Source organism: Pygocentrus nattereri, chromosome 26 (assembly GCF_015220715.1).
Source record: "Pygocentrus nattereri isolate fPygNat1 chromosome 26, fPygNat1.pri, whole genome shotgun sequence".
NCBI lineage: Eukaryota > Metazoa > Chordata > Actinopteri > Characiformes > Serrasalmidae > Pygocentrus > Pygocentrus nattereri.
Genome location: NC_051236.1, coordinates 7,497,501 through 7,523,826, shown reverse-complemented (window position 1 = coordinate 7,523,826; position 26,326 = coordinate 7,497,501). Strand labels below are relative to the sequence as shown.

The 26,326-nt window shown below is 44.5% G+C and overlaps 1 protein-coding gene across 2 annotated transcripts in view; it reads right to left on the bottom strand.

Annotated features, from left to right (window-relative positions):
* Positions 1 to 26,326, bottom strand: part of gnas (GNAS complex locus) — a 64,840-nt gene that overhangs the window by 23,871 nt on the left and 14,643 nt on the right. Inside the window, exons 1-5 of one of the 2 annotated variants that reach the window (XM_037535059.1) lie at positions 21,529 to 22,786; positions 13,228 to 13,300; positions 7,248 to 7,302; positions 6,997 to 7,116; positions 1,306 to 1,403 (exon numbers count right to left, since the gene is read on the bottom strand). In XM_037535059.1, the coding sequence (XP_037390956.1) occupies positions 1,306 to 1,403; positions 6,997 to 7,116; positions 7,248 to 7,302; positions 13,228 to 13,300; positions 21,529 to 21,667 (485 nt within the window). In that variant the 5' untranslated portion in view covers positions 21,668 to 22,786. Of the gene's footprint in view, positions 1 to 1,305; positions 1,404 to 6,996; positions 7,117 to 7,247; positions 7,303 to 13,227; positions 13,301 to 21,528; positions 22,787 to 26,326 lie in introns of those variants that run through there. The other variant, XM_037535058.1, reaches the window with a different exon arrangement.

Genomic DNA, 26,326 nt, shown 5'->3' with positions numbered 1-26,326 from the left:
GTGAGGCACCAGCTATATTTGTGTTCTAGTCATGGCGACGCCTGGTTCCTATCACCACCACTGTAAAGACATCTGAACCATTTCACACCAAACCACTCTGAACCTCTCTGATTACATTGTGTTTGATTGTGTGTGTGTGTATGTGTGTGAGTTTGTGTGTGTGTGAGTGTGTGTGAGAGTGTGTGAGAGTGTGTGAGAGAGAACGTGTGAGAGAGCGTGTGAGTGTGTGTGAGTGTGTGTGTGTGTGTGAGTGTGTGTGTGTGTGAATGTGTGTGTTTGAAAGTGTGTATGAGTGTGTGTGTGAGAGTGTGTGTGAGAGTGTGTGAGTTAAGTGACATTTTTTTAATCCCACAAACGGGGAAATTTCACCTCTGCATTTAACCCCTCCATGAAGTGAAACACCACATACACACCCCATACACACTAGGGGGCATTGCGCACACTGGCCCGGAGAGGTGGGCAGCCCTATTCACAGCACCCGGGTAGCAGTTGGGAGTTAGGTGTCTTGTTCATGGACACCTCAGTCATGGACTATCAGTGCTGGGGATCGAACCGGCAACCTTCCGGGCCAGTTCCCTAACCTCCAGCCCACGACTGCCCCAAGTGAGAGTGAGTGTGTGTGTGTGTGTGTGTGTGTGTGAGACTGTGTGTGTTGAGTGTGTGAGTTTGTGTGTGTGTGTGAGACTGTGTGTGTTGAGTGTGTGAGTTTGTGTGTGTGAGTGTGTGTGTGTGCCTGTGTGTGTGTGTGTCTGAATGTGTGCGTGTGTGTTTGTGAGAGTGTGTGTGTGAGTGTGTGTGAGTTTGTGCGTGTGAGTGTGTGCATGCATGTGTGTGTGTGAGTGAGTGTGTGTGTGTGTGTGTGTCTGAGAGTGTGTGAGTTTGTGTGTGTATGAGTGTGAGAGTTTGTGTGTGTGTTTGTGTGTGAGAGTGTGTCTGTGTATGTGAGTGTGTGAGTGTGTGTGTGTGTGAGTGTGTCTGAGTGTGTGTGTGTGTGTGTGTGCGAGTGTGTGTGCGTGTGTGAGAGCATGTGTGTGTGCGCGTGTGTGTGCGCGTGTGTGAGATTGTGTGTGTGTGAGCGTGTGTGTGTGTGTGTCTGAGAGTGTGTGAGTTTGTGTGTGTATGAGTGTGAGAGTTTGTGTGTGTGTTTGTGTGTGACAGCATGTGTGAGAGAGTGTGTCTGTGCATGTGAGTGTGTGAGTGTGTGTGTGTGTGTGTGTGCGTGTGTGAGAGCATGTGTGTGTGCGCGTGTGTGTGTGCGCGTGTGTGAGATTGTGTGTGTGTGAGCGTGTGTGTGTGTGTACTCACTACTGTGCGCAGTCAATCAGCTGATACTCGTTGGATCTCTCGAAGCACGCTCTCACTCCCTCGTCCTGCCACAGAGTCTTCGTATTTTCATAAAACTCCTACAGAATAGAGAGAGATTTTAGAACCAGTCAGGAACACAAAGGAGCAGGATGATTTATCTAATCATGTGTCGCTCAGAAACCCGTAATGAGGCCATGATGTCATCACTGCGATCCTCTCAGAAACCCATGGTCAGTCCATGATGTCATCACTGCGATCCTCTCAGAAATCAGCCCATGATGTCATCACTGTGACCTGCCTAACTCTCACGTCTTCACACAGCATGGACTCTGTTCTGTCTGGCGTTTGTTTAAAGGGCAGAATTCTGAATATGAGGGACACAAACCGACATCACTGACTCATAATCATACACTCAGCTCGCTGTTCTCTCTCTCAATTTAAGCAGCCAAATTAACCAGTTAGACTGGTTCCCCAGAGAACCCTGAGGCCAGTGTGGGGGGAAGGGGGGGGGGGTCAGGGTTGGGCGGCCCTCAGTGAGGTACTTCTACAACACTACAACATTACATGCAGAGATTTTCTCCAATCCAACTGAATCTGAGAATGGGGTGTTTATACCTCACTCTACTCAACACTCGGAACATCTCCATTTGCACTCACTACAACAACTCAGAGCCTAAATTACACGCCTGTGTTGAGTATCACTTAGTGTAAACGTTACCATGACAGCCAGCATCACATGAGTCCAGTCAGAGTGAGATGAGCAGCAGTGAGCAGTGCTTGTTTTTAATTGCTTTAAAATGACATCAGACTCAATAAAACGTCCTTCACATGTCCTTATTAAAGAAAGCTGAGAGAAAGACATCGTGTTCTGAGACACATAAAGATTGAATAATGAGATTTATCAGAAGCGTGATGTTTGTGAGCGAGTGCGGAAGGCGGTCAGTACCAACAGAAACTCTGAACTGTGATTTTAATTACACCCAGACCGTAATCAGTCCTGATAAACTGGCTTCAGTGCAGTGAAGAAACATCACTGTGTTCTGTAATCATGGCACTGCTGCAGCTTCTTAGTCTGTCTGAACTTCTCAAACCTCACAATAAAATTTAGGACGTTTCACAAAAATATCAATGTCCGCAATGTTTGAACATGCTTTGATAAAAGTGTTCACGTACGAATATTGCGAATGTAACAATGCAGCATATCATACAGTATCAAATCATATATGTATTACATTCTATCACATCAGAAAATGTATTTTCTTATAAATGCATTACAGTGCATCATACTGTATTAAACCTTAAATCTTAAGTGACCCTTATTAATGGCTCATCAATGGAAATTTCACCTCCACTTTTTAACCCATCCATGCAGTGAAACACCACATACACACTAGTGGGCAATGAGCACACCTGGTTAGGGCAACCCTATCCACGACACCCAGTTAGTAGTTGGCTCAAGGGCACTTCAGTCACGTACAGTCAGCTCAGGGGATCAAACCAGTGATGTTCTGTTAACAAGGCTGGTTCCCTAACCACCAGCCCACGACTGCCCCCCAACATAAATTGTTCCTAACAAAGGGTGGTTTCCAAAACTCCAGATATTATATTTCATAATTTATAAAATTGTATTCATTTGTATCACATTGTATCACAGTGTACTGTACCGTAATGTACGGTCATACATTACATTCATCATACTGAATCATTTTGTATTGTTCTGTATATTATATGAAAGTGTTTCATACTGTACTGAACTGTATCAGACTGAGTCACAGTGTACTGTACTGTCTCATAGCTAGAACACTAGCTTGTGGTTAGTGTTTTAGCTTGGTCCTAACATGTTAGCTTGTGGCTGGTGAAAAAAATCATAAAAACCATTAAAGGTTTCTGCTAGTCCCTGCTGGTGTCCAGTAGTCTCTAATGGTATTGTGTGTTTTCCTGTTGGGCTGATGTCACAGTGTAATAGATGGTTTAACTGATGTTCTGACTCCAGATGCATTTGATGGCTTCCTAATGAGAAACACTCACCATGTCATCACTGGGACCACATGGAGCCTAAGTTTCTAATTTCTAACTTGGTGATCTGACATTCCTGAAAAATGTAAACAATAACACACGAACATGAGCCGTTCCTTATTTTTCCTGTATGGAAATAAATGCTGAATACAGACAGCGCTGCACCATATCAATCAAATGAGGAATTTTGTGAATCGTTACTCTCCTAACAAACATACAGATCTGCCAAGAAATCAGCCAAACCTGAAGATCTGTTGAAATCAAAATCATTCTCCTCTCCACTGACGTCACACACAACATATGGTGTAACGCACTTGAGTAAAGACAGAGTAAAGTCTTCACCTACAGCCTCAGATCCTCAGTCACCTCTAATTAAATTACACTCAAACACAACAGGGCACACCAGGGTCTGCTCCCCCCAACACACACACCCCTCCCACAGGAACACCTGAGACTCTCTGAAGAAGTGTTTACAGGTTGTTACAGGTAATGAAAGTTAATGAGAGCCGCACCACTACGGATCATGGACACGCCTCATCCCTCAGATGAGCACCTTATTTAATTCACCTGTGTGAGGTCCCAAAGGGAAGAACAAGCAGAGGACACAACTAAGAATTCGTCTCTCACTCTCTCGCTTTATTCTCTCACTCTCTCCCTCTATCTCTATCTCTGATGTTGTGTTGTGGTGATGATGGTGCATCTCTCTCTCTCTCTCTCTATTCTTTCACTCTCTCTCTCTCTCACTGATGTTGAGTCTAGTGGTGATGATGGTGAGTCTCTCTCTCTCTCTCTCTCTCTCTCTATTCTTTCACTCTCTCTCAGTGATGTTGAGTGTAGTGGTGATGGTGAGTGTAGTGGTGATGATGGTGCGTTTCTCTCTCTTTATTCTCACTCTCTCTCTCCCTCTATCTCTATTCTTTCACTTTCTCTCTCTCTCTCTCTGATGTTGAATGTAGTGTTGATGATGGTGTGTCTCTATTCTCTCACTCTCTCTCTCCCTCTATCTCTATTCTTTCACTCTCTCTCACTGACAGTGAGTGTAGTGGTGACGATGATGCGTCTCTCTTTCTCTCTTTATTCTCTCACTCTCTCTATTCTTTCTCTCTCTCTCTCAGTGATGTTGAGTGTAGTGGTGATGGTGAGTGTAGTGGTAACGATGGTGCGTTTTTCTCGCTCGCTCGCTCTCTCTCTCTCTCTTTCCCTCTCTCTCCATCCATCTGTCTCCCTCAGTGATGCTGAGTGTAGTGGTGATGGTGAGTGTAGTGGTGATGGTGCGTCTCTCTCTCTCTCTCTCTCTCTCTCTCTCTCTCTCTCTCTCTCTCTCTCTCCCTCCCTCCCTCTATCTCTATTCTTTCACTCTCTCTCACTGACAGTGAGTGTAGTGGTGACGATGGTGCGTCTCTCTTTCTCTCTTTATTCTCTCTCTCTCTCAGTGATGTTGAGTGTAGTGGTGATGGTGAGTGTAGTGGTAACGATGGTGCGTTTTTCTCGCTCGCTCGCTCTCTCTCGCTCTCTCTCTCTCTCTCTCTCTTTCCCTCTCTCTCCATCCATCTGTCTCCCTCAGTGATGCTGAGTGTAGTGGTGATGGTGCGTCTCTCTCTCTCTCTCTCTCTCTCTCTCTCTCTCTCTCTCTCTTTCCCTCTCTCTCCATCCATCTGTCTCCCTCAGTGATGCTGAGTGTAGTGGTGATGGTGCGTCTCTCTCTCTCTCTCTCTCTCTCTCTCTCTCTCTCTCTCAGTGACGCTGAATGTAGTGGTGAAGGTGCCTCTCTCTCTCCCTCTCCCCCCCCCCCACAGTGTAGTGGTGATAGTGAGTGTATAGAAATTACAGCAACTCTCACCAGTGAAGTTTTTATGGACTTCTTTAATAATAAAAGTGAAAATATTAGACAACAAATTCAACCCACAGTATTAAATCCAACTTGGCTGTCATCTGAGCCTGGAAACTTTTTACCCACTCCCACAGCTAGAGCTAGAGAAGATTATCTCCTCTGCAAATTGCACAACCTGCATACTTGATGCAATTCCCTCAAAATTAGAGGTGCTGCCAGTCATTATAAACCCTATTTTAACTACAGTAAACTTGTCCCTTAGTCTGTTCCCAAAGCTTTTAAACTAGCAGTTATCAAACCTCTGATCAAGAAACCAAATCTTGTTGTTAGCATATTGACTAATTACAGGCCTATTTCTAACTTGCCATTTATATCGAAGATCTTAGAAAAAGCTGTGGCCCAACAACTTCGTTCATATCTACATAAGAACCATATATATGAAAAATTCCAATCTGCATTCAGGCCACACCACAGCACTGAGACGGCTCTAGTTAAGATAACTAATGATCTTCTTCTTGCCTCTGATCATGGCTACATATCTCTCTGGACGGTGGAGTGGAGGGATGCCAAACCGTTTCAGAGTGCTCTCGTGTCTGTGTGTCTTTCTGGTTCTCTCCTTTTAGTTAAGCTGTCATAGTCAGATCTGCTGAAGTCATTAGACACTCTGTAATCTGTACATACAAACAGACAGAATAAAACTAATTCCCTCTCCCTGCCTTTTATTCCAAGTATACAACCGCCCACACGTCCGGCCGGACACTGAAGGACGACTGACTGTAGAGCCCTCCTGCTACCCACTTCAGACCAGCTGCCCACACCCCATCTACCGCAACCTACCTTGGACTAGCTGCCCACCCTACACTGATGTTTTCATAGACTCATAGCTATTACTACTACTAATACTACTGCTATTAATATTAGTAATATAATAACTCTGTAGGTAGTCTGACCAGAGGAGGATGGGTCACCCCTGGTGAGCCTGATTCCTCCCAAGGTTTCTTCCTCAGTTCTGAGGGAGTTTTTCCTTGCCACTGTTGCCCCTGGCTTGCCCACCGGGGGGGTTTTTACATTCTTGTTAAAACTTTGTCTTTTCTGGAATTCTGTGAAGCTGCTTTGTGACAACATCTGATGTAAAAAGCGATATACACATAAATTTGATTTGATTTGATTTGATTAGTGGTGACGGTGAGTGTAGTGTTGATGTTGAATATAGTGGTGATGTTGAGTGTAGTGTTGATGTTGAATATAGTGGTGATGTTAAGTGTAGTGGTGAAGGTCAGTGTAGTCGTGATGCTGAGTGTAGTAATGATGGTGAGTGTAGTGGGGATTTTGAGTGAAGTTGTGATGCTGAGTGTAGTGGTGATGGTGAGAGTGGTGTTGTTGAGTGTAGTTGTGATGGTGAGTGTAGTGGGGATGTTGAGTGTAGTGGGGATGGTTAGTGTAGTGCTGATGTTGAATGTAGTGGTGGTGAGTGTAGTGGTGATGGTGAGTGTAGTGGGGATTTTGAGTGAAGTTGTGATGCTGAGTGTAGTGGTGATGGTGAGAGTAGTGGTGTTGTTGAGTGTAGTGGTGATGGTGAGTGAAGTGGTGATATTGAGAATAGTGGTGATGTTGAGTATAGTGGTGATGGTGAGTGTAGTGGCAATGTTGAGTGTTGTGGTGATGAGCGTAGTGGCTATGTTGAGTGTCGTGGTGACGGTGAGTGTCGTGGTGACGGTAAGTGTAGTGGTGTAGTGGTGACGGTGAGTGTAGTGGTGACGGTGAGTGTAGTGGCAATGGTGAGTGTATAGTGGTGATGCTGAGTGTAGTGGTGATGCTGAGTGTGTAGTGGTGATGATGAGTACCGTAGTGAACTCGAAGTCCTTCTGATTGGCTAAATTGAGGATGTACTGGATCCTGAACTGGTTTTCTGGACAGGCTAACTGGACTGGAGGAGTCAAAGTGCTCATCGCCGACACTATAGTCTGCAGAGGAACAGAGAGCTACATAAACACACTTTGTTTACATTCACATGAATGTTTACATTCATATTTATATTGACATTCATATTTATATTTATATTTGTGCAGAGCTGCATCAGGACATTGACACTCACCTCTATAGCTTCTTTAATATTATTCTTAATGTCATGAATTTTCTGCTTTTTCTCTCTGTGGAACAAAAACACCATCAGCTCACAGTAATTACTGAACCTCAGAAGGAGAGAGAGAGAGAGAGAGAGAGAGAGAGAGAGAGAGAGAGAGAGAGAGAGAGAGAGAGAGAGAGAGAGAGAGAGATGAAGAGAGAGAGACACTTTTAACTGAGATGTTTCTACGATTGTTCTGCTTTTTCTTCCTGAGAAACAGCAGAACTGAATGGTTTTGTGTACTGAGATATTTAATCACATTGTTTCTGTTTTAACACTATATTTAACTGAAAACTTTATAAACACTATATAAACTTTATGTAACACTATTTGCTTTTAATATAAGTGAATATGGATTTTTATTCTATGTATTTGATCCTTTATTATTAAATATTCATACAAAGTAAAGGTCAAATTAAACCACTTTTCTGTTTAAATCTTAATTTGTTTTAATGAGAGAGTACAATACTCAGAATGCAGTATTGAGAGTACAGTGAGAGCGCAGTATTGAGAGTACAGTAAGCGTGCAGTACTAAAAATGCAGTACTGAGTGTGCAGCACTGAGAGTGTAATATTGAGAGCACAGTACTGAGTGCTGTACTGAAACAACAGTGAGAGTGCAAAAGTGCAAAAGTGAGAGTGCAGTAATGAGAGTACAGTGAGAGTGCAGGACTAAGAGTACAGCACTGAGAGTACAGTACTGAGACAACAGTCTGTGAGAGTACAAAGCGAGTACAGCACTGAGAGTGTAGTACTGAGAGTACAGTGAGAGTGCAGCATAGACAATGCAGTACTGAGAGTACAAAACTGAGTGCAGTACTGAGAGTGCAATACTGAGAATATACAAACAAAACACATCAGAATGTAATGAGTTGACGGGGAAAAGAGAGCAGAAGGAAAATACAGTCTATTGTGGTTAGCCATTAGCCATTAGCCTAGCATGGGGACTAGCCGGCTCGCCACGTGCTCCTCCTACAGCGCTCCTCACTCAGCCAGTTGCTTCAGACGCCGCTGCGGTGTCGGCCTACAAGCCGAGAGGCTCCTCAGCTTCTCAGCTAAACTTGGTAGAGTGAATGTTTGTAATATTTGCTAAATTCCAGCAGCGTCTGATGCTCAGAGATTAAAGCTCGAGCGTCAGAGAAGCTCATACAAGACAAAAGACTTTCAGATTGAAAACTACATTCAGCAGCATTTAGAGGAGCTGCTGTGGGCTTTACACACACTCACCTTCATCTTGTTAGGGCTAGAAATAGGTACTAGCATCTGTCTATATATTAGACATATGCATAATAATCCTGTGTTCCTTCAACACCTGATCCACCTCATCCAGTGATCACTGAGCAGATCATAAGCTGGTCAGGAAATCACTGAATTTCAAGTGCTGTGAGTTGAAGAAAATAACATAGCACTGAGATAAACACAGCGAAGAGGGGAAAACATGTCTGATTACTGTCAGCGATGAGTTACTGCTGCCCTAAGATACTCATGATTAACCCCTGAAATGGTCAGAAACTCTGAGTGGGCCCAAAGTTTAATTACATAATTCTAAAAACTAAGAACAGCTCAGAACAACACTGCTAGCCAACACTGCTCCAATTAGCCTTAGAGGACACTGCTAGGCCAGTTAGCTCTATAGGACACTGATAGGCCAATTAGCCCTAGAGGACACAGATAGGCCAGTTAGCCCTAGAGGACACTGATAGGCCAGTTAGCCCTAGAGGACACTGATAGGCCAGTTAGCCCTAGAGGACACTGATAGGCCAGTAAGCCCTAGAGGACACTGATAGGCCAGTTAGCCCTAGAGAACACTGACAGGCCAGTTAGCCCTAGAGGACACTGACAGGCCTGTTCGCCCTAGAGGACACTGATAGGCCAGTTAGCCCTTCATGACACTGATAGGCCAGTTAGCTCTAAAGGACACTGATAGGCCAGTTAGCCCTTCATGACACGGATAGGCCAGTTAGCCCTAGAGGACACTGACAGGCCAGTTAGCCCTAGAGGACACTGATAGGCCAATTAGCCCTAGAGGACACTGATAGGCCAGTTAGCTCTAGAGGACACTGAGAGGCCAGTTAGCCCTAGAGGACACTGCTAGGCCAGTTAGGCCTAGAGGACACTGAGAGGCCAGTTAGCCCTAGAGGACACTGATAAGCCAGCTAGCCCTAGAGGACACTGATAGGCCAGTTAGCCCTAGAGGACACTGATAGGCCAGTTAGCCCTAGAGGACACTGATAGGCCAGTTAGCCCTAGAGAATACTGACCGGCCAGTGAGCCCTAGAGGACACTGATAGGCCAGTTAGCCCTAGAGAACACTGACAGGCCAGTTAGCCCTAGAGGACACTGACAGGCCAGTTAGCCCTAGAGGACACTGACAGGCCAGTTAGCTCTAGAGGACATTGACAGGCCAGTTAGCTCTAGAGGACACTGATAGGCCTGTTCGCCCTAGAGGACACTGATAGGCCAGTTAGCCCTTCATGACACTGATAGGCCAGTTAACCCTAGAGGACACTGACAGGCTAGTTAGCCCTAGAGGACACTGACAGGCCAGTTAGCCCTAGAGGACACTGATAGGCCAGTTAGCTCTAGAGGACACTGAGAGGCCAGTTAGGCCTAGAGGACACTGAGAGGCCAGTTAGGCCTAGAGGACACTGATTAGCCAGCTAGCCCTAGAGGACACTGATAGGCCAGTTCGCCCTAGAGGACACTGATAGGCCAGTTTGCCCTAGAGGACACTGATAGGCCAGTTAGCCCTAGAGGAACTGCTAGGCCAGTTAGCCCTAGAGGACACTGATAGGCCAGTTATCCCTAGAGGACACTGATAGGGCAGTTAGCCCTAGAGGACACTGATAGGCCAGTTCACCGTAGAGGACACAGATAGGCCAGTTCACCGTAGAGGACACTGATAGGCCAGTTAGCCCTAGAGGACACTGACAGGCCAGTTAGCCCTAGAGGACACTGATAGGCCATTTAGCCCAAGAGGACACTGATAGGCCATTTAGCCCTGGAGGACACTGATAGGCCATTTAGCCCTGGAGGACATTGATAGGCCAGTTCACCATAGAGGACACTGATGGGCCAGTTCACCCTCAAGGACACTGCTAGGCCAGTTAGCCCTAGAAGACTCTGATAGGCCAGTGCGCCCTAGAGGACACTGCTAGGCCAGTTAGCCCTAGAGGACACTGCTAGGCCAGTTAGCCCTAGAGGACACTGCTAGGAGAGTTAGCCCTAGAGGATACTGCTAGGCCAGTTAGCCCTAGAGGACACTGACAGGCCAGTTAGCCCTAGAGGACACTGCTAGGCCAGTTAGCCCTAGAGGACACTGATAGGCCAGTTAGCCCTTCATGACACTGATAGGCCAGTTCACCGTAGAGGACACAGATAGGCCAGTTCACCGTAGAGGACACAGATAGGCCAGTTAGCCCTAGAGGACACTGATAGGCCAGTTAGCCCAAGAGGACACTGATAGGCCATTTAGCCCTGGAGGACACTGATAGGCCAGTTCACCATAGAGGACACTGATGGGCCAGTTCATCCTCAAGGACACTGCTAGGCCAGATAGCCCTAGAAGACTCTGATAGGCCAGTGCGCCCTAGAGGACACTGCTAGGCCAGTTAGCCCTAGAGGACACTGCTAGGCCAGTTAGCCTTAAAGGACACTGCTAGGCCAGTTAGCCCTAGAGGATACTGCTAGGACAGTTAGCCCTAGAGGACACTGATTGGCCAGTTCACCATAGAGGAAACTGATAGGCCAGTTCGCCCTAGAGGACACTGCTAGGCCAGTTAGCCCTAGAGGACACTGCTAGGCCAGTTCACCGTAGAGGACACAGATAGGCCAGTTCACCGTAGAGGTCACTGATAGGCCAGTTAGCCCTAGAGGACACTGCTAGGCCAGTTAGCCCTAGAGGACACTGATAGGCCAGTTAGCCCTAGAGGACACTGATAGGCCAGTTCACCGTAGAGGACACTGATAGGCCAGTTCACCGTAGAGGACACTGATAGGCCAGTTCACCGTAGAGGACACTGATAGGCCAGTTAGCCCTAGAGGACACTGACAGGCCAGTTAGCCCTAGAGGACACTGATAGGCCATTTAGCCCAAGAGGACACTGATAGGCCATTTAGCCCTGGAGGACACTGATAGGCCAGTTCACCATAGAGGACACTGATGGGCCAGTTCACCCTCAAGGACACTGATTAGCCAGATAGCCCTAGAGGACACTGATAGGCCATTTAGCCCTAGAGGACACTGCTAGGCCAGTTAGCCCTAGAGGACACTGATAGGCCAGTTCACCGTAGAGGACACAGATAGGCCAGTTCACCGTAGAGGTCACTGATAGGCCAGTTAGCCCTAGAGGACACTGCTAGGCCAGTTAGCCCTAGAGGACACTGACAGGCCAGTTCACCGTAGAGGACACAGATAGGCCAGTTCACCGTAGAGGACACTGACAGGCCAGTTAGCCCTAGAGGACACTGATAGGCCAGTTAGCCCTTCATGACACTGATAGGCCAGTTCACCGTAGAGGACACAGATAGGCCAGTTCACCGTAGAGGACACTGATAGGCCAGTTAGCCCTAGAGGAACTGCTAGGCCAGTTAGCCCTTCATGACACTGATAGGCCAGTTCACCGTTGAGGACACAGATAGGCCAGTTCACCGTAGAGGACACAGATAGGCCAGTTAGCCCTAGAGGACACTGATAGGCCAGTTAGCCCAAGAGGACACTGATAGGCCATTTAGCCCTGGAGGACACTGATAGGCCAGTTCACCATAGAGGACACTGATGGGCCAGTTCATCCTCAAGGACACTGCTAGGCCAGTTAGCCCTAGAAGACTCTGATAGGCCAGTGCGCCCTAGAGGACACTGCTAGGCCAGTCAGCCCTAGAGGACACTGCTAGGCCAGTTAGCCTTAAAGGACACTGCTAGGCCAGTTAGCCCTAGAGGATACTGCTAGGAGAGTTAGCCCTAGAGGACACTGATTGGCCAGTTCACCATAGAGGACACTGATAGGCCAGTTCGCCCTAGAGGACACTGCTAGGCCAGTTAGCCCTAGAGGACACTGACAGGCCAGTTAGCCCTAGAGGACACTGAGAGGCCAGTTAGCCCTAGAGGACACTGACAGGCCAGTTAGCCCTAGAGGACACTGACAGGCCAGTTAGCCCTAGAGGACACTGCCAGGCCAGTTAGCTCTAGAGGACACTGCTAGGCCATTTAGCCCAAGAGGACACTGATAGGCCATTTAGCCCTGGAGGACACTGATAGGCCAGTTCACCATAGAGGACACTGATAGGCCAGTTCACCCTAAAGGACACTGCTAAGCCAGTTAGCCCTAGAGGACACTGCTAGGCCAGTTAGCCCTAAAGGACACTGCTAGGAGAGTTAGGACTAGAGGACACTGATAGGCCAGTTAGCCCTAGAGGACACTGATAGGCCAGTTAGCCCTAGAAGACACTGATAGGCCAGTTAGCTCTAGAAGACACTGATAGGCCAGTTAGCTCTAGAGGACACTTAATGACAGTTCACAGTTTCACAAATGAAACAATGAAACGTTGCTACATGGTAAAACCAGTAAATAATATTAAATAATAAACTGTAATTTACTTTCTGTTGAACTTTAATCAGAAGGATTTGCTCTGCTTTTAGAAAATGTGGAATTCTGAATGTTTATTTTATTATATACTCTAATTTTTCGTGAAATCAGCTGCACAGATTAAAACTGAGACCTGCAGAGAATTCGAGTCTTCATTTTATACCTTATTGTGTAGAAAAATAGGCTCCATATAATTTCTGATTTTAATCTGCTGAACAGAAAATCTTAGTAAACTAGTAAAATCATCTCCAGCAGCCCTGAGAAAACGTTTCAGTTCAGCAGTTCACCATGCTGATACAGCCAGGGCTAAACATTTAACATATTTCTCATTTAAAAACAGAAAAAGTACAAAAACTGACACTTACTCTGCGTTGAAGCCGTTCACATGCAAAATACGCATCTGTTTGACTATTGTACTTTTCCCTGATTCTCCAGCTCCTGAGAGAGAGAGAGAGAGAGAGAGAGAGAGAGACAGACAGAGAGAGAGAGGCAGAGAGAGAAACAGAGAGAGAGAGAGAGAGAGAGAGAGAGAGAGATACAGAGGGAGAGAGAGATACAGAGGGAGAGAGAGAGAGAGAGAGAGAGAGGGGCAGAGAGAGACAGAGACACAGAGAGAGAGAGGGAGACCGAGAGACAGAGAGAGAGAGAGAGAGAGAGAGAGAGAGAGAGAGAGAGGCAGAGAGAGAGAGAGATGGGGGGGGGTTAAAAGACTGTCATGAAGGTGTGAAAGTGAGCTCTGAGTGATCTGTGACTGAATCGTCTGATCAGTGATTCCGATCCAGATCAATCAGTCACACCTGACTGCACAGCGATCAATAACTCAGACACCTGCGGACTTTACAGCAGCACTGAATTATAAACCCCAAATTTATTATTGTAAATATTACTGAATTAAAACAGCACAATGTAAACATTCTGAATATTATTAATACAGCTGGTTATTCAGTGATCAGTAATAATAACAGCACCGAAACACAGACTACAGCTCAGTGACACCTGGAGAAGAAAGACGAAGATTAGCGCAGAATCAATTCTAAGACGCATCGCGATGCGGACGATTCTGAATCGATGCACAAATGTCAAAAATCGATTTTCTACGTTTTAACTGATAACGTGATGTTGACGGAACGCAAACAGCGGAACTTTGGAAGTGCAGAAGTGCAGCACCCGGACAGCCTGCTAGTGCAGGGGACGCCACCCACATGTTAAAAAGAGTCATTTTGTCTTTTCAACAAAAATCTAACCACCTTGGGAGCCACAACACTTTATATCCATTTTACTATCCTGGCTGTACGTGTCTCAGTACGTGGTGATGTCCTAGTGTAAAGTAAAAATATAATACAGACGAAAACGCAGACGTACTCTGCTCTACTTTAAGCTTCAGCTCAGCTGTAGCTGCTTTTCTCGCATCTCCAGCTGGAAACTTTTCCACAAAAGTACAACAGTTTCTCGTAATGTTGTCTCAATGTTTTACTTTTTACGAGGCTGAAGTCGCTTCTCGTTCTCCAGCTTCTCGTTCACAACTTTTATTGCCAAGGATTTGCATCCATTGCGTCGTTGATAACCAGGGCTTTTGCATCATCTTGGACTCTTTAGAGCCGAGATTCAGTGTCCCGTCTCAAACACCCCCCGGAATGAGAGCCTTCCAGTTCAGCCTCACCGCTTCTGTTTGATTTATTAATAAAAGATATTGGAAGTACATGCATTATGGTTCATTACAGACGCTTTGCTTTAAAACTACCTTTAAAAGGACTTTAAAAGTCCTCACACAGTAAGAAAACAGAAATCCCGCACAGAAAAAAAAGATGCATCAATAATCGTTTAGTAATCGCATCACAGCCTCTGAATCAAATCATGCTGAAGATGATGAGTATCAGAGTCTGAGTGTCCTGTTACAGTAAAGCTGTTCTGACCATGTCAGTTTAACATGAGGTCAGTGTAATTATCCCTGGCGTCTCTCTGGGAGTTTAGTCCTGAAATCCCCACGTCAGTCATTTTTAACCACTGCACTTCGTCACTGAAGATTCCAGCACTTTTTACCTTCATTACCATCAATAAAACGAGTCATAAAACAGCCTCGGGTCATATTAATCTTGTGCAAATTGGCCTGATGGTAAAGCGCTAAGCAGACTCTGCGGAAAAGGAGTTTCTTCAGTTCAGAGACTCTTAAAGAGGCGCTTACTCGTGTTCTCTGAAGTCGGCCTCTTAGTCAAATTCTCAGTTCCACCTTAAATAGTGCAGTTATTATTATAATGCCTGAGGCGCCAGAGTGTAACTGCTGCACCATTTAAGGTGGAAAGAGAACATCTGAAGAAGAAGCCGGTGAACAGGGAGCTGAATTCAGCCTCATTCTCTGAGTCTAAAATCTGTCCTGCCTCACTGACTCAACTCTGAACTCAGAAACATCACAGAGAAACAGACTTTATGTGGTGATGTGACCGTTTGCTGTGGCTTCAGGCTAACGGTGATGCTAAAGATGCAACGTTTAGTAAACAAAATAACAGCTAAATGATGTGTTTAAACATCTTATCTACTCTTTTCTGGACTGAGGGTAGAGAATAAAACCCTCCCCCAAGGAGGACTGACCCTTTCTGACCATTCACTGATTATCAAACTGAAACTCAATTCAGACGTTAATAACTGAAATATAAACGCTGCAATAACTGCAGTGAATCTGTTCCTGAGTCAGCCTGAAAACCAGCACACCGGGAAAATCTACAGTCTCTCAAACTTCAGTCACAGAAGATCTGCGATCATATCTGCTGCTGATGACACACAAATATCCACGAAATGCATAAATCAGGATTTAATACCTGCAGGAACATCACTTATTACTGTAGGGATCAATAAAAACATCAGCCTGAAATATCAGACACATATAAACATCCAATCAATATTAAAGTTATGATCATTTCTATTAAAAAAACAAAGAAAGAAGAGTTTGGGTGAATCTGTGACAGTTGGTGCAGTCAGAACACAGAACAGAACAACAGTTATTATTATTATTATTATTGTTATTATTATTGTTATTGTTACTGACTACACTCACTACTGACAACTGAATTACCCAGAGTGCAACAGTGCACTGGACAACAAACTCAGCTCAGTTTAAGACACATTTACTATTATAGGGAGGGGGAGAGAGAGAGAGATAGGGCAGATCTAATATCCTAAAGCTGGAGTGACCGCTCTAACATCCACAATCATAATAAACACTGATGCAGGTCAGAGATGAGGGTGCTCGTTAGACACGTCTGACAGATCAGACCCTAAATGTTTCATGTAGGCTAACAGGACAGAGCGCATCATCCACCTGTAGATGATTTACACCAATCAGAAGCAGCCAAACCCCCCTGAGCTGTGACATCACAATGAGGCCTGGACAACATCATGATATTTTATCGATATTGTGATAAATTATAACACAATACACTTCTCTGAGCACACTGTGGACATCAGCACTTACAGAACTGACCGACTGCGGGCCTAATAAATTAACCCCCCCACATGGCCAGCGCAGTTCATTACACACTGTTATAACATAAGAACAGCTCAGCCAGTTTACACTGAAGTCCCTGTAGTTACTGAATAATAAGCCGCTTTGTGGAATAAACCTGAGATTTTAACGGGTGAACAAGGTTTAGTGCAGCACAGTGAGCGTAACACTGAATAAAAAAGATTTTCTTAAACCAACATTTATTCTAGCATCTAACTTACCTTATTGCCTTATTACCTTATTACCCCACTGATCTGACTGTTACCCCACTTACCCGCCTTATTACCCCACTGATTTTACTTTTACCCCACTTACCTGCCTTATTAGTCCACTGATCTAACAGTTACCCCACTTACTTGCCTTATTACTCCACTGATCTGACTGTTACCCCACTTACCCGCCTTATTACCCTACTGATCTGACTGTTAACCCACTTACCTGCCTTATTACCCCACGGATCCCTTTCTCTGCCACTATACACTGTTTAACTGCTGCTGTGCTCAGCACTTTACCTTTAGCCAATACTTGTCACAATTTAAGATTTACAAGTATGACTGTGTGTGTGTGTGTGTGTGTGTGTGTGTGTGTGTGTGTGAGAGTGTGTGTGACTATGCATGTGTGTGTGCGCATGAGTGTGTGTGTGTCACTGTGTGTGTGTGTCACTGTGTGTGTATGTTTGTGTGTTTGTGTGTGTGTGTGTGAGAGTGTGAGTGTGTGTTTGTGTGTGTGAGAGTGTGAGTGTGTGTGTGAGAATGTGTGTGTGTGTGTCAGTGTGTGTGTGTGTGTGTGTGTGAGAGAGAGAGTGAGTGTGCGTGTGTGAGAGAGTGTGAGTGTGTGTGTGTAAGTGTGAGAGTGTGTGTGTGTGTGCGAGTGTGTGTGTGTGTGTGTGTATGAGTGTGTGTGTCAGTGTGTGTGTGTGTGTGTGTGTGTTTGTGTGTGTGAGTGTGCTTGTGTGTGTGTGTCAGTGTGTGTGTGTGTGTGTGTGTGTGAGAGAGTGTGAGTGTGTGTGTGTGAGAAAGTGTGTGTCTGTCAGTGTGTGTGTGTGAGTGTGTGTGTGTGAATGCGTGAGTGTGTGTGTGTGTGAGTGTGTGAGAGTGTGTGTGAGAGTGTGTGTGTGAGAGAGAGTGTGAGAGTGTGTGTGTGCGCGTGTGTGTAAGTGTGAGAGTGTGTGTGTGTGTATGTGTGAGTGTGTGTGACTGTCCGTGTGTGTGTGAGTGTGTGTGTGTGCTTGCGTGTGTGTGTGTGTCAGCGTGTGTGTGTCAGCGTGTGTGTGTGTGTATGTGTGAGTGTGTGTGCGTGTGTGTGTGTCAGTGTGTGTGTGTGTTTGTGTGTGTGTGTGTATGTGAGTGTGTGTGTGTGTGCGTGTAAGTGTATGTGTGTGTGAGTGTGTGAGTGTGTGTGTGAGAGAGAGTGTGCGTGTGTGTGCGTGTGAGTGTGTGTTTCATGATTGGCTGTAGCTGAATAGTCAGGTCATGCTCACTAGAGATGAAACAGCATAAATACTGTAATATAATAATTGTACTGACCAAAATAATCAGATTGTCGCTACTGTCGGAACAAAACCTCGTATCTCCATTTTTGTCATCTTTAGTTTTTGTCACAATGTGAAAATCCCACATTTTATCTGCATAAACATTTATATAATAATACAGCCAATACGGTACGCAAACATAAGAAAACCATGTCAAATGAGCAGCAACATTAAAAGTGACACCATGAGGCCATGAGATGGTCAAACATCTCAAACATGAGAGGCTCAAACTTTTTAGAGATTTGGTTTAATATCACTGTTCACCCTCCTGATCAGCTGATTTAGACTCTCAAAATATCCTAATTATTCTTTTAACGTTGGAAATGTTCATCAGACTATCAGGCTATCCTGCAGTTTTAGTATGAGGCTGAAATCCGCTACCTGTCCAGCAGGTTCTTGTTGGAATTTTCTCGTAGCACCTTAAATGATGCAGTAGTTTCATTCGGGCGCCTGAGATGTTATAATAACTGCTACACTATTTAAGGTGGAACCAGACAATTAGTTCCAGAAGCTGGCAAATACGAAACTCTGTAGTTTTAATGCTGGTAGTATTTTAGTGACACAATTAAGAAATCCTACCTAGAGTTTTAGTGAGCCACATATAAACATACGACACAAAGCGCTGTTTAGTTTAACATCCTGTGATACGGTTGATTCTCCACTAATGCAGCATCTACAGCAGTGACTGGTTATTAATCACATTTATTACCTTCTGAAAGATTAACTGTTAAAGCAGCTTCATTCTGACTACTTCATATTTTGTCTTGGGAAAATGTGTAATTGTGGTTTTTCAGGCCAGTCTCTGTAGTTGTGATTTAAGTTAAGATTATTTTCTATAAATGAAGCTCCTGCTCTGTTCTTCGAGCGCTGCAGGTGCTGTGACAGGCGGTGGCAGGTCCACGCAATAAATCCAATTTTTATCATTATAGTGATGTGAGTTTCCACGATAAACCATTCGTTAAGGGCTTGGATGACAGAACAGATGAGATGACCTTGTGTGCTGTGCCTGCATCTAAAAGGCTGCTGCTAACTTTGGTTGACACTAGACAGAATTTAACGTAAACACGGTAATCAACCGCAGTTAAAATGAGTTAAAATCATCATAAGATCATTCAAATCTAAAACGGTAAAACTAACCTGTGAAACCCGTAACCAGCAGCTCTCACGGCGGAAGGGAAGCAGTCTGGACTACGAACGCGACATTATCCAATCTAATAATGCAGCTTCGGCGCTGCGCGTGAGGTCATTTCATCCGTTCTGTCATCGCAGCTCTGTGATGTGTTTATTGCGGAAACTCAAACCTGCATGTTCTGCTCTTATAGGCGAAATAGCAGAGCTGGAGCTTAAAGCACATCTACAGAAACTGTCCTGAAAAAACACAACCAGTCAGTTTCCCAAGACAAAAAAAGTTCTAATTACAAATTAGTAAGAATGAAACTTTAATAATAACCGAATCTTTCAGTGGATAATAAATGTGATTAATAATCCGTCACTGCTGTAAATCTAGTCTATAATATTAGTCAGATTAACTCTATTACAGGCTGTTAAACTAAACACAGTAAAAGCTGAATGAAGATGAATCAAGTTAGACTCCTAAACCTGAACAGTGGCATTATTATTAGGATTTAATTTTAAATATATTATGATATAATATCATTTTAATTATATTGGTATTATATGTGTTATTACAGCTCCTGGTTAAACAGCGAGTCTGATGCCCCTCTTTATCCCCGTAATCAGTGTGAGGTTGTGAAGTTTGAGGACACAGTCCGGCTCCAGTGACCGGAACACCTTTACAGGCCTCTCTAACCCAGAGCACCGGACACCACAGCATTTTACGTTTAATACTGCAGTCCGTGATTCTTATTTTACTCTATACATTAACTTCAACTACAGACTTATTATTTCCATATTAAACAGAGAATTACACTATTTTTCTAAATTTGCATAATTAAATGGTTCAGATGTAAACAGTTTGGTGTGAAATGCTCCGTTCTAGAGTCAGACCTGTTCACAGCGGTGGTGATAGGAACCAGACGACCAGAGCGAGACATCAATACATATTATTCCAGATTTTCCACTATTTTCCATCATCAACATTCCATATAAGCTCAGAAGACTCGTGTAGGTTCTCTGGTGGTTCTGGATGGTAAATAAAATGTCTATATCTGTGTTGTAGTCATGGCGACGCCTGGTTCCCATCACCACCACTGTAAAGACGTCTGAACCGTTTCACAGCAAACCGCTGTGAATCTCTCTGTTTACACCTCACACTGACTTATAGGGGAATTTTGGACAAATGGGTGGAATACTCCTTTAATATTAATACCTCTTATGCAGTAACTGTTCTGTATGTTCTGCAGTTGTGAGTGAGGAGTGTGATGTGGGCGTGTGTACAGACCATTACAGTTTAAGGAGTTGAAATATAATACATAAACTACATTAATAGTGGAAAGCTGCATGATATGTATATATATGTGTGTGTGTGTGTGTGTGTGTGTGTGTGTGTGTGTGTGTGTGTGTGTGTATATATATATATATATATATATATATGTATGTATATATGTATGTACAGCTAATCAATAATAAACTCTGAATTTTAAGCATCTAAACTTTAGTGGCTCAGAGAAATCTCTAATCAGTTCATTAGAAAATAAAAATAAAACATTAATAAAGCCCAGAATGACTGTAGACTCTGAGCTCCTGCTTCACTGACAGCCTGAGGAATCAGGACTGTTCACTCTGAACTGGACCTTCAGAACCGTCCAGCATCGTTTATATATGGAGATGAATAAAAACAGGCCTTCAAAATAAGATAAAATCGCAAAAAGTGAAAAGATCTTTTGGCTGGAGGGAAATGATGTTATGATTACGATGGTGATGAACCCCATATAGCACCGCCCCCCTGTGCCACACAAAGGGGAATTCCACCAATTTTTCCAAAAATTCCCCATAATCCAGTGTGTGAGGTGTAAACAGAGGTTCAGAGCGGTTTGGTGTGAAATGGTTCAGACGTCTTTACAGTGGTGGTGATGGGAACCAGGCGTTGCCATGACAACACATATATAGACATTTTATTTACCATCCAGAACCACCAGAGAACCTACACGAGCTTCTGAGTTTATATGGAATGTTGATGATAGAACCTGATTACTCCAGATTTTCCACTATTTTTTGGGGGGGACTATTTTGCCACGCAGCGCCCAGCATGTCTCCCTCCACCATGAATGAAGTTGAAGTTCTCTAAACTGTCATAAAACAGTCTCAGTCATCAGACAGTCAATTCAGAACCATCTCATGTAGGAACTTTCTGTGAGGAGCTTTTAGAGGGGGACGTCTGGTTCCCATCACCACCACTGTGAACAGTTCTGACTCTGTAAGATCATCTAGAACAGAGAACCACTCTGAACCGCTCTGATTACATCTGAACCAGTTATCTATTCTGAATTCCCATTTCGGTTCTGTTCAGTGTGTGTATCTGAGCGGTGAGGCTCTGTGGGCCCAGGTGGTCAGTGGAACAGCAGCGAGATCTGCTCAGCAAACACACCTGAGTCATCTCAGACACACGGGCTGGTCTTCAGACGTACATCAGAACGTTACCAGAACGTTACCAGAACGTTCCCGGCTCAGAGAACCTACCTAAGAGCAGCAGCCGGTGGGTGGCTCTGTAAATCTGTTTGTCTTTCTGGAGCTGCTTCTCGATCTTTTTGTTGGCCTCTCTCTGCGCCTTTTCCTCGTTCCGCTGGTCTTCAGTCTTACTGTTACCCAAACAACCCATCGTCCCACAAACGCCCAGCGGGAGCTCTGCTTTGGGAGGCTGGGGCGGCAGGGGGCGAGGGGGGGGTCAATGTAGTATCCAATTAGAGAGAGGATCCTCAGTCAGCTGGAGATCCAAACACCTGGACTGAGAACGGTGACATTTACATGTGCAGGTATACCCCCCACCCCCCCACCCCAACACGAGAGCAGATCCTGGAGGCAGATCAGAGCTGGAGATCAGGAGGAGCTCCAGGAAAGGAGGAGAAGAGGAGGTCTGGAGAAGCACACAGAGGCCGGTCTACACACACACACACACTCTCACATACATACACACACACACACACACACACACACACACTCTCTCTCTCTCTCTCACACACACACACACGCTCGGCCCAGTCCTCTTAGTGCAACAACAAGATCTCTCCTCTGGTCCTACTGCTCTTCATCCACAGCATCCTCCTCCTCTTCACAGCTCAAAGGAACGCGTTTGGTTCTCCGTTCCCACCAGAAGGCCCCTAATCCAAACACGATCTAGAACATTTCCCGTCGAGTTTCTCCAAAATAACGACAGAATCCTGCGCTGCTCCCAGAACCATGGAGCGCTTTATCTTCGCTCACAGCTCAAACAGAGAAAACGGGAGAAAACGGGAGAAACGGCGGATAACAAATTAAAAAAATAAATATTTCCACCGAAATGACGGCATTCCGCCTCGCGCTGTGGCTGCCACACCGAGCTCCATCTCTCCCTCTCTCTCCGTTAGCCGCTCCTGCTGCTCCTCTCCGCCGAACCGGGAGTGTGTGTGTGTGTATGTGTGTGTGTGAGTGAGAGAGAGAGGGAGAGAGAGGGAGAGAGGGAGAGAGAGAGAGCTCGAGCTCGGTGTCGGCGCTGCGCTTTCTGTGTCTCTCCGCTCAGAGCGCGCGCGGGTGGGCTGTGCATGTGCGCCGATAATCCGCCCCGAAATCACCGCCACGGCGATGACAACAGCTGCTCTGCGCGCTCGGCGACCCCGCGCTCGGACGGACGCAGCTCAGTCCGGTGAACGTGCGCGTTTCGGCCGATTTTCGCTCGTTTTCTCGCTGAATCGTAGCTGAGCGGAGCGGCGCGCGGCTGATGGGTGGGGCAAACCGCTCTCATTGAAGCCTGTGTACGGGCAGCGGGTCACGTGACCTCCGCTAAAACGTCAGCAGGCTGCGAATCTGCGGAGGAGAGGCGCCCTCTTTAAACTCACACACACACACACACACATATAAATACACACACACACACACACATATATATAAATACATATAAATACACACTCACGCGCTCACACACACACATATATAAATACACACTCACACACACACACTAACACACACTCACACACACACACACTCAATCACAGTCACACACACACACACACACACACATATAAATACATATAAATACACACTCACGCACACACCACACACACGCACACACATATAAATACACACACACACACACTAACACACACACACTCAATCACAGTCACACACTCACACACTCAATCACAGTCACACACACACTCACACACACACATATAAATACATATAAATACACACTCACGCACACACCACACACACGCACACACATATAAATACACACACAAACACTAACACACACACACTCAATCACAGTCACACACTCACACACACGCTCTCTCACACACTCACACACACACACACACACACTAACACACACACTCACACACACACATAAATACACACTCACACACACACACTAACACACACTCACACACACACACACACACACACACTCAATCACAGTCACACACACACTCACACACACACACACACACACACACATATAAATACATATAAATACACACTCACGCACACACCACACACACGCACACACATATAAATACACACACACACACACTAACACACACACACACTCAATCACAGTCACACACTCACACACACGCTCTCTCACACACTCACACACACACACACTAACACACACACTCACACATAAATACACACTCACACACACACACTAACACACACTCACACACACACACACACACACACACACACTCAATCACAGTCACACACACTCACACACACGCTCTCTCACACACTCACACATGCAAGCACACTCTCACACACTCACGCACACACACACTCACAGACACTCTCTCACACTCACACACACACACTAACACACACACACATTATATATACATACACATTACACACATTATATACACACACATATTACACACATACATTACACACACACACATTACATACACACACACACTATATATATATATATATATATATATATATATATATATATATATATATATATATATATGTACACAAACACACACACACACACACAACATTACACACACATTATGTACACACACAGACATTATATATATATATATATATATACACACACACACACACACACAGACATACACTTTATATACACACACATACATTACACACACACTCAACATCAATATTGTTGACGGGTTTGTCTAAAGACACTGAAGCAACAAAAAACTTCAAACCCTTTCAAAATAAAAGAACCTTTTAACAACTCCTGATCTGCGGATGATCAGGTCTGAGTGTAGGGGTCCTACTACGCTGCAGTAGCTCAGTCTACAGACAGGGGGCAGCATTTCTTTAGGGTGTGTGAGCTGGGAGTCACTCAGAGGGACAGTAGCGTCAGTGTTTCCCAAACTGAGTCTCTGAACAGGTTTAGCAGGCTTGTGTAATCTCCAAAGAACATTACATGATCTGAGGGAAACACGGCCGCTCTAAATTAGGATCACACAAACACGATGGCTGACGTGAGGGGAAGTTTCAGTTTCTACCGCCGGCGATGTGAGAAAGTCAAACACACAGAGCAGATAAAACAGCTCAGACCTCAACAATCAGCAGAGACGCCGCCTCGTATCTCCTGTAGCTCAGCTGAGATTCACAAAAAACAGCAGACAGTGAAGGACAGTTCATCTGCTTAGCACTGACACTGAAGCCTGGCTAACGCTTTGAGACCTCATCTTATTTTTACATTTTATAATCTAATTTTATAAATTCAATACACACATACAAGAGCTTTTACAGTCAGACTGTTAGTTATAGACCCTTATAAAATCATGTTAATGTACAGGAGACCAGCATCCTCCTGAATTCACTCTAGTCCAACATGCTGACTCCGATGATCAGAATTTGATCTCCTGTAGACACCGTGTATATATCATCTGTCCTACTGGAAGAAAAAAAAACTGGAGTAAAAAAAAACAAAAAAAACAACAGCAAGTTAACATACTACACTGTACTGTACTGCATCATTTACTGTCCTGTACTATACTGGCTATACTCTATTACACTACACTGTACTGTACTGCATCATTTACTGTCCTGTACTATACTGGCTATACTGTATTACACTACACTGTACTGTACTGCATCATTTACTGTCCTGTACTATACTGGCTATACTGTATTACACTACACTGTACTGTACTGCATCATTTACTGTCCTGTACTATACTGGCTATACTGTATTACACTACACTGTACTGTACTGCATCATTTACTGTCCTGTACTATACTGGCTATACTGTATTACACTACACTGTACTGTACTGCATCATTTACTGTCCTGTACTATACTGGCTATACTGTATTACACTACACTGTACTGTACTGCATCATTTACTGTCCTGTACTATACTGGCTATACTCTATTACACTACACTGTACTGTACTGCATCATTTACTGTCCTGTACTATACTGGCTATACTGTATTACACTACACTGTACTGTACTGCATCATTTACTGTCCTGTACTATACTGGCTATACTCTATTACACTACACTGTACTGTACTGCATCATTTACTGTCCTGTACTATACTGGCTATACTCTATTACACTACACTGTTCTGTACTGCATCATTTACTGTCCTGTACTATACTGGCTATACTGTATTACACTACACTGTACTGTACTGCATCATTTACTGTCCTGTACTATACTGGCTATACTCTATTACACTACACTGTACTGTACTGCATCATTTACTGTCCTGTACTATACTGGCTATACTGTATTACACTACACTATACTGTACTGTATCGTTTACTGTCCTGTACTATACTGGCTATACTCTATTACACTACACTGTACTGTACTGCATCATTTACTGTCCTGTACTATACTGGCTATACTGTATTACACTACACTATACTGTACTGTATCGTTTACTGTCCTGTACTATACTGGCTACATTGTATTACACTATACTGTACTGTACTGCATCGTTTGTCCTGTACTATACTGACTATACTGCATTACAGTACACTGTACTGTACTGCATCATTTACTGTCCTGTACTATACTGGCTATACTGTATTACACTACACTGTACTGTACTGCATCATTTACTGTCCTATACTATACTGGCTATACTGTATTACACTACACTATACTGTACTGTATCGTTTACTGTCCTGTACTATACTGACTATACTGCATTACAGTACACTGTACTGTACTGCATCATTTACTGTCCTGTACTATACTGGCTATACTGTATTACACTACACTTTACAGTACTGCATCATTTACTGTATTACTGTACTGTATTATACTATACTATTACATATT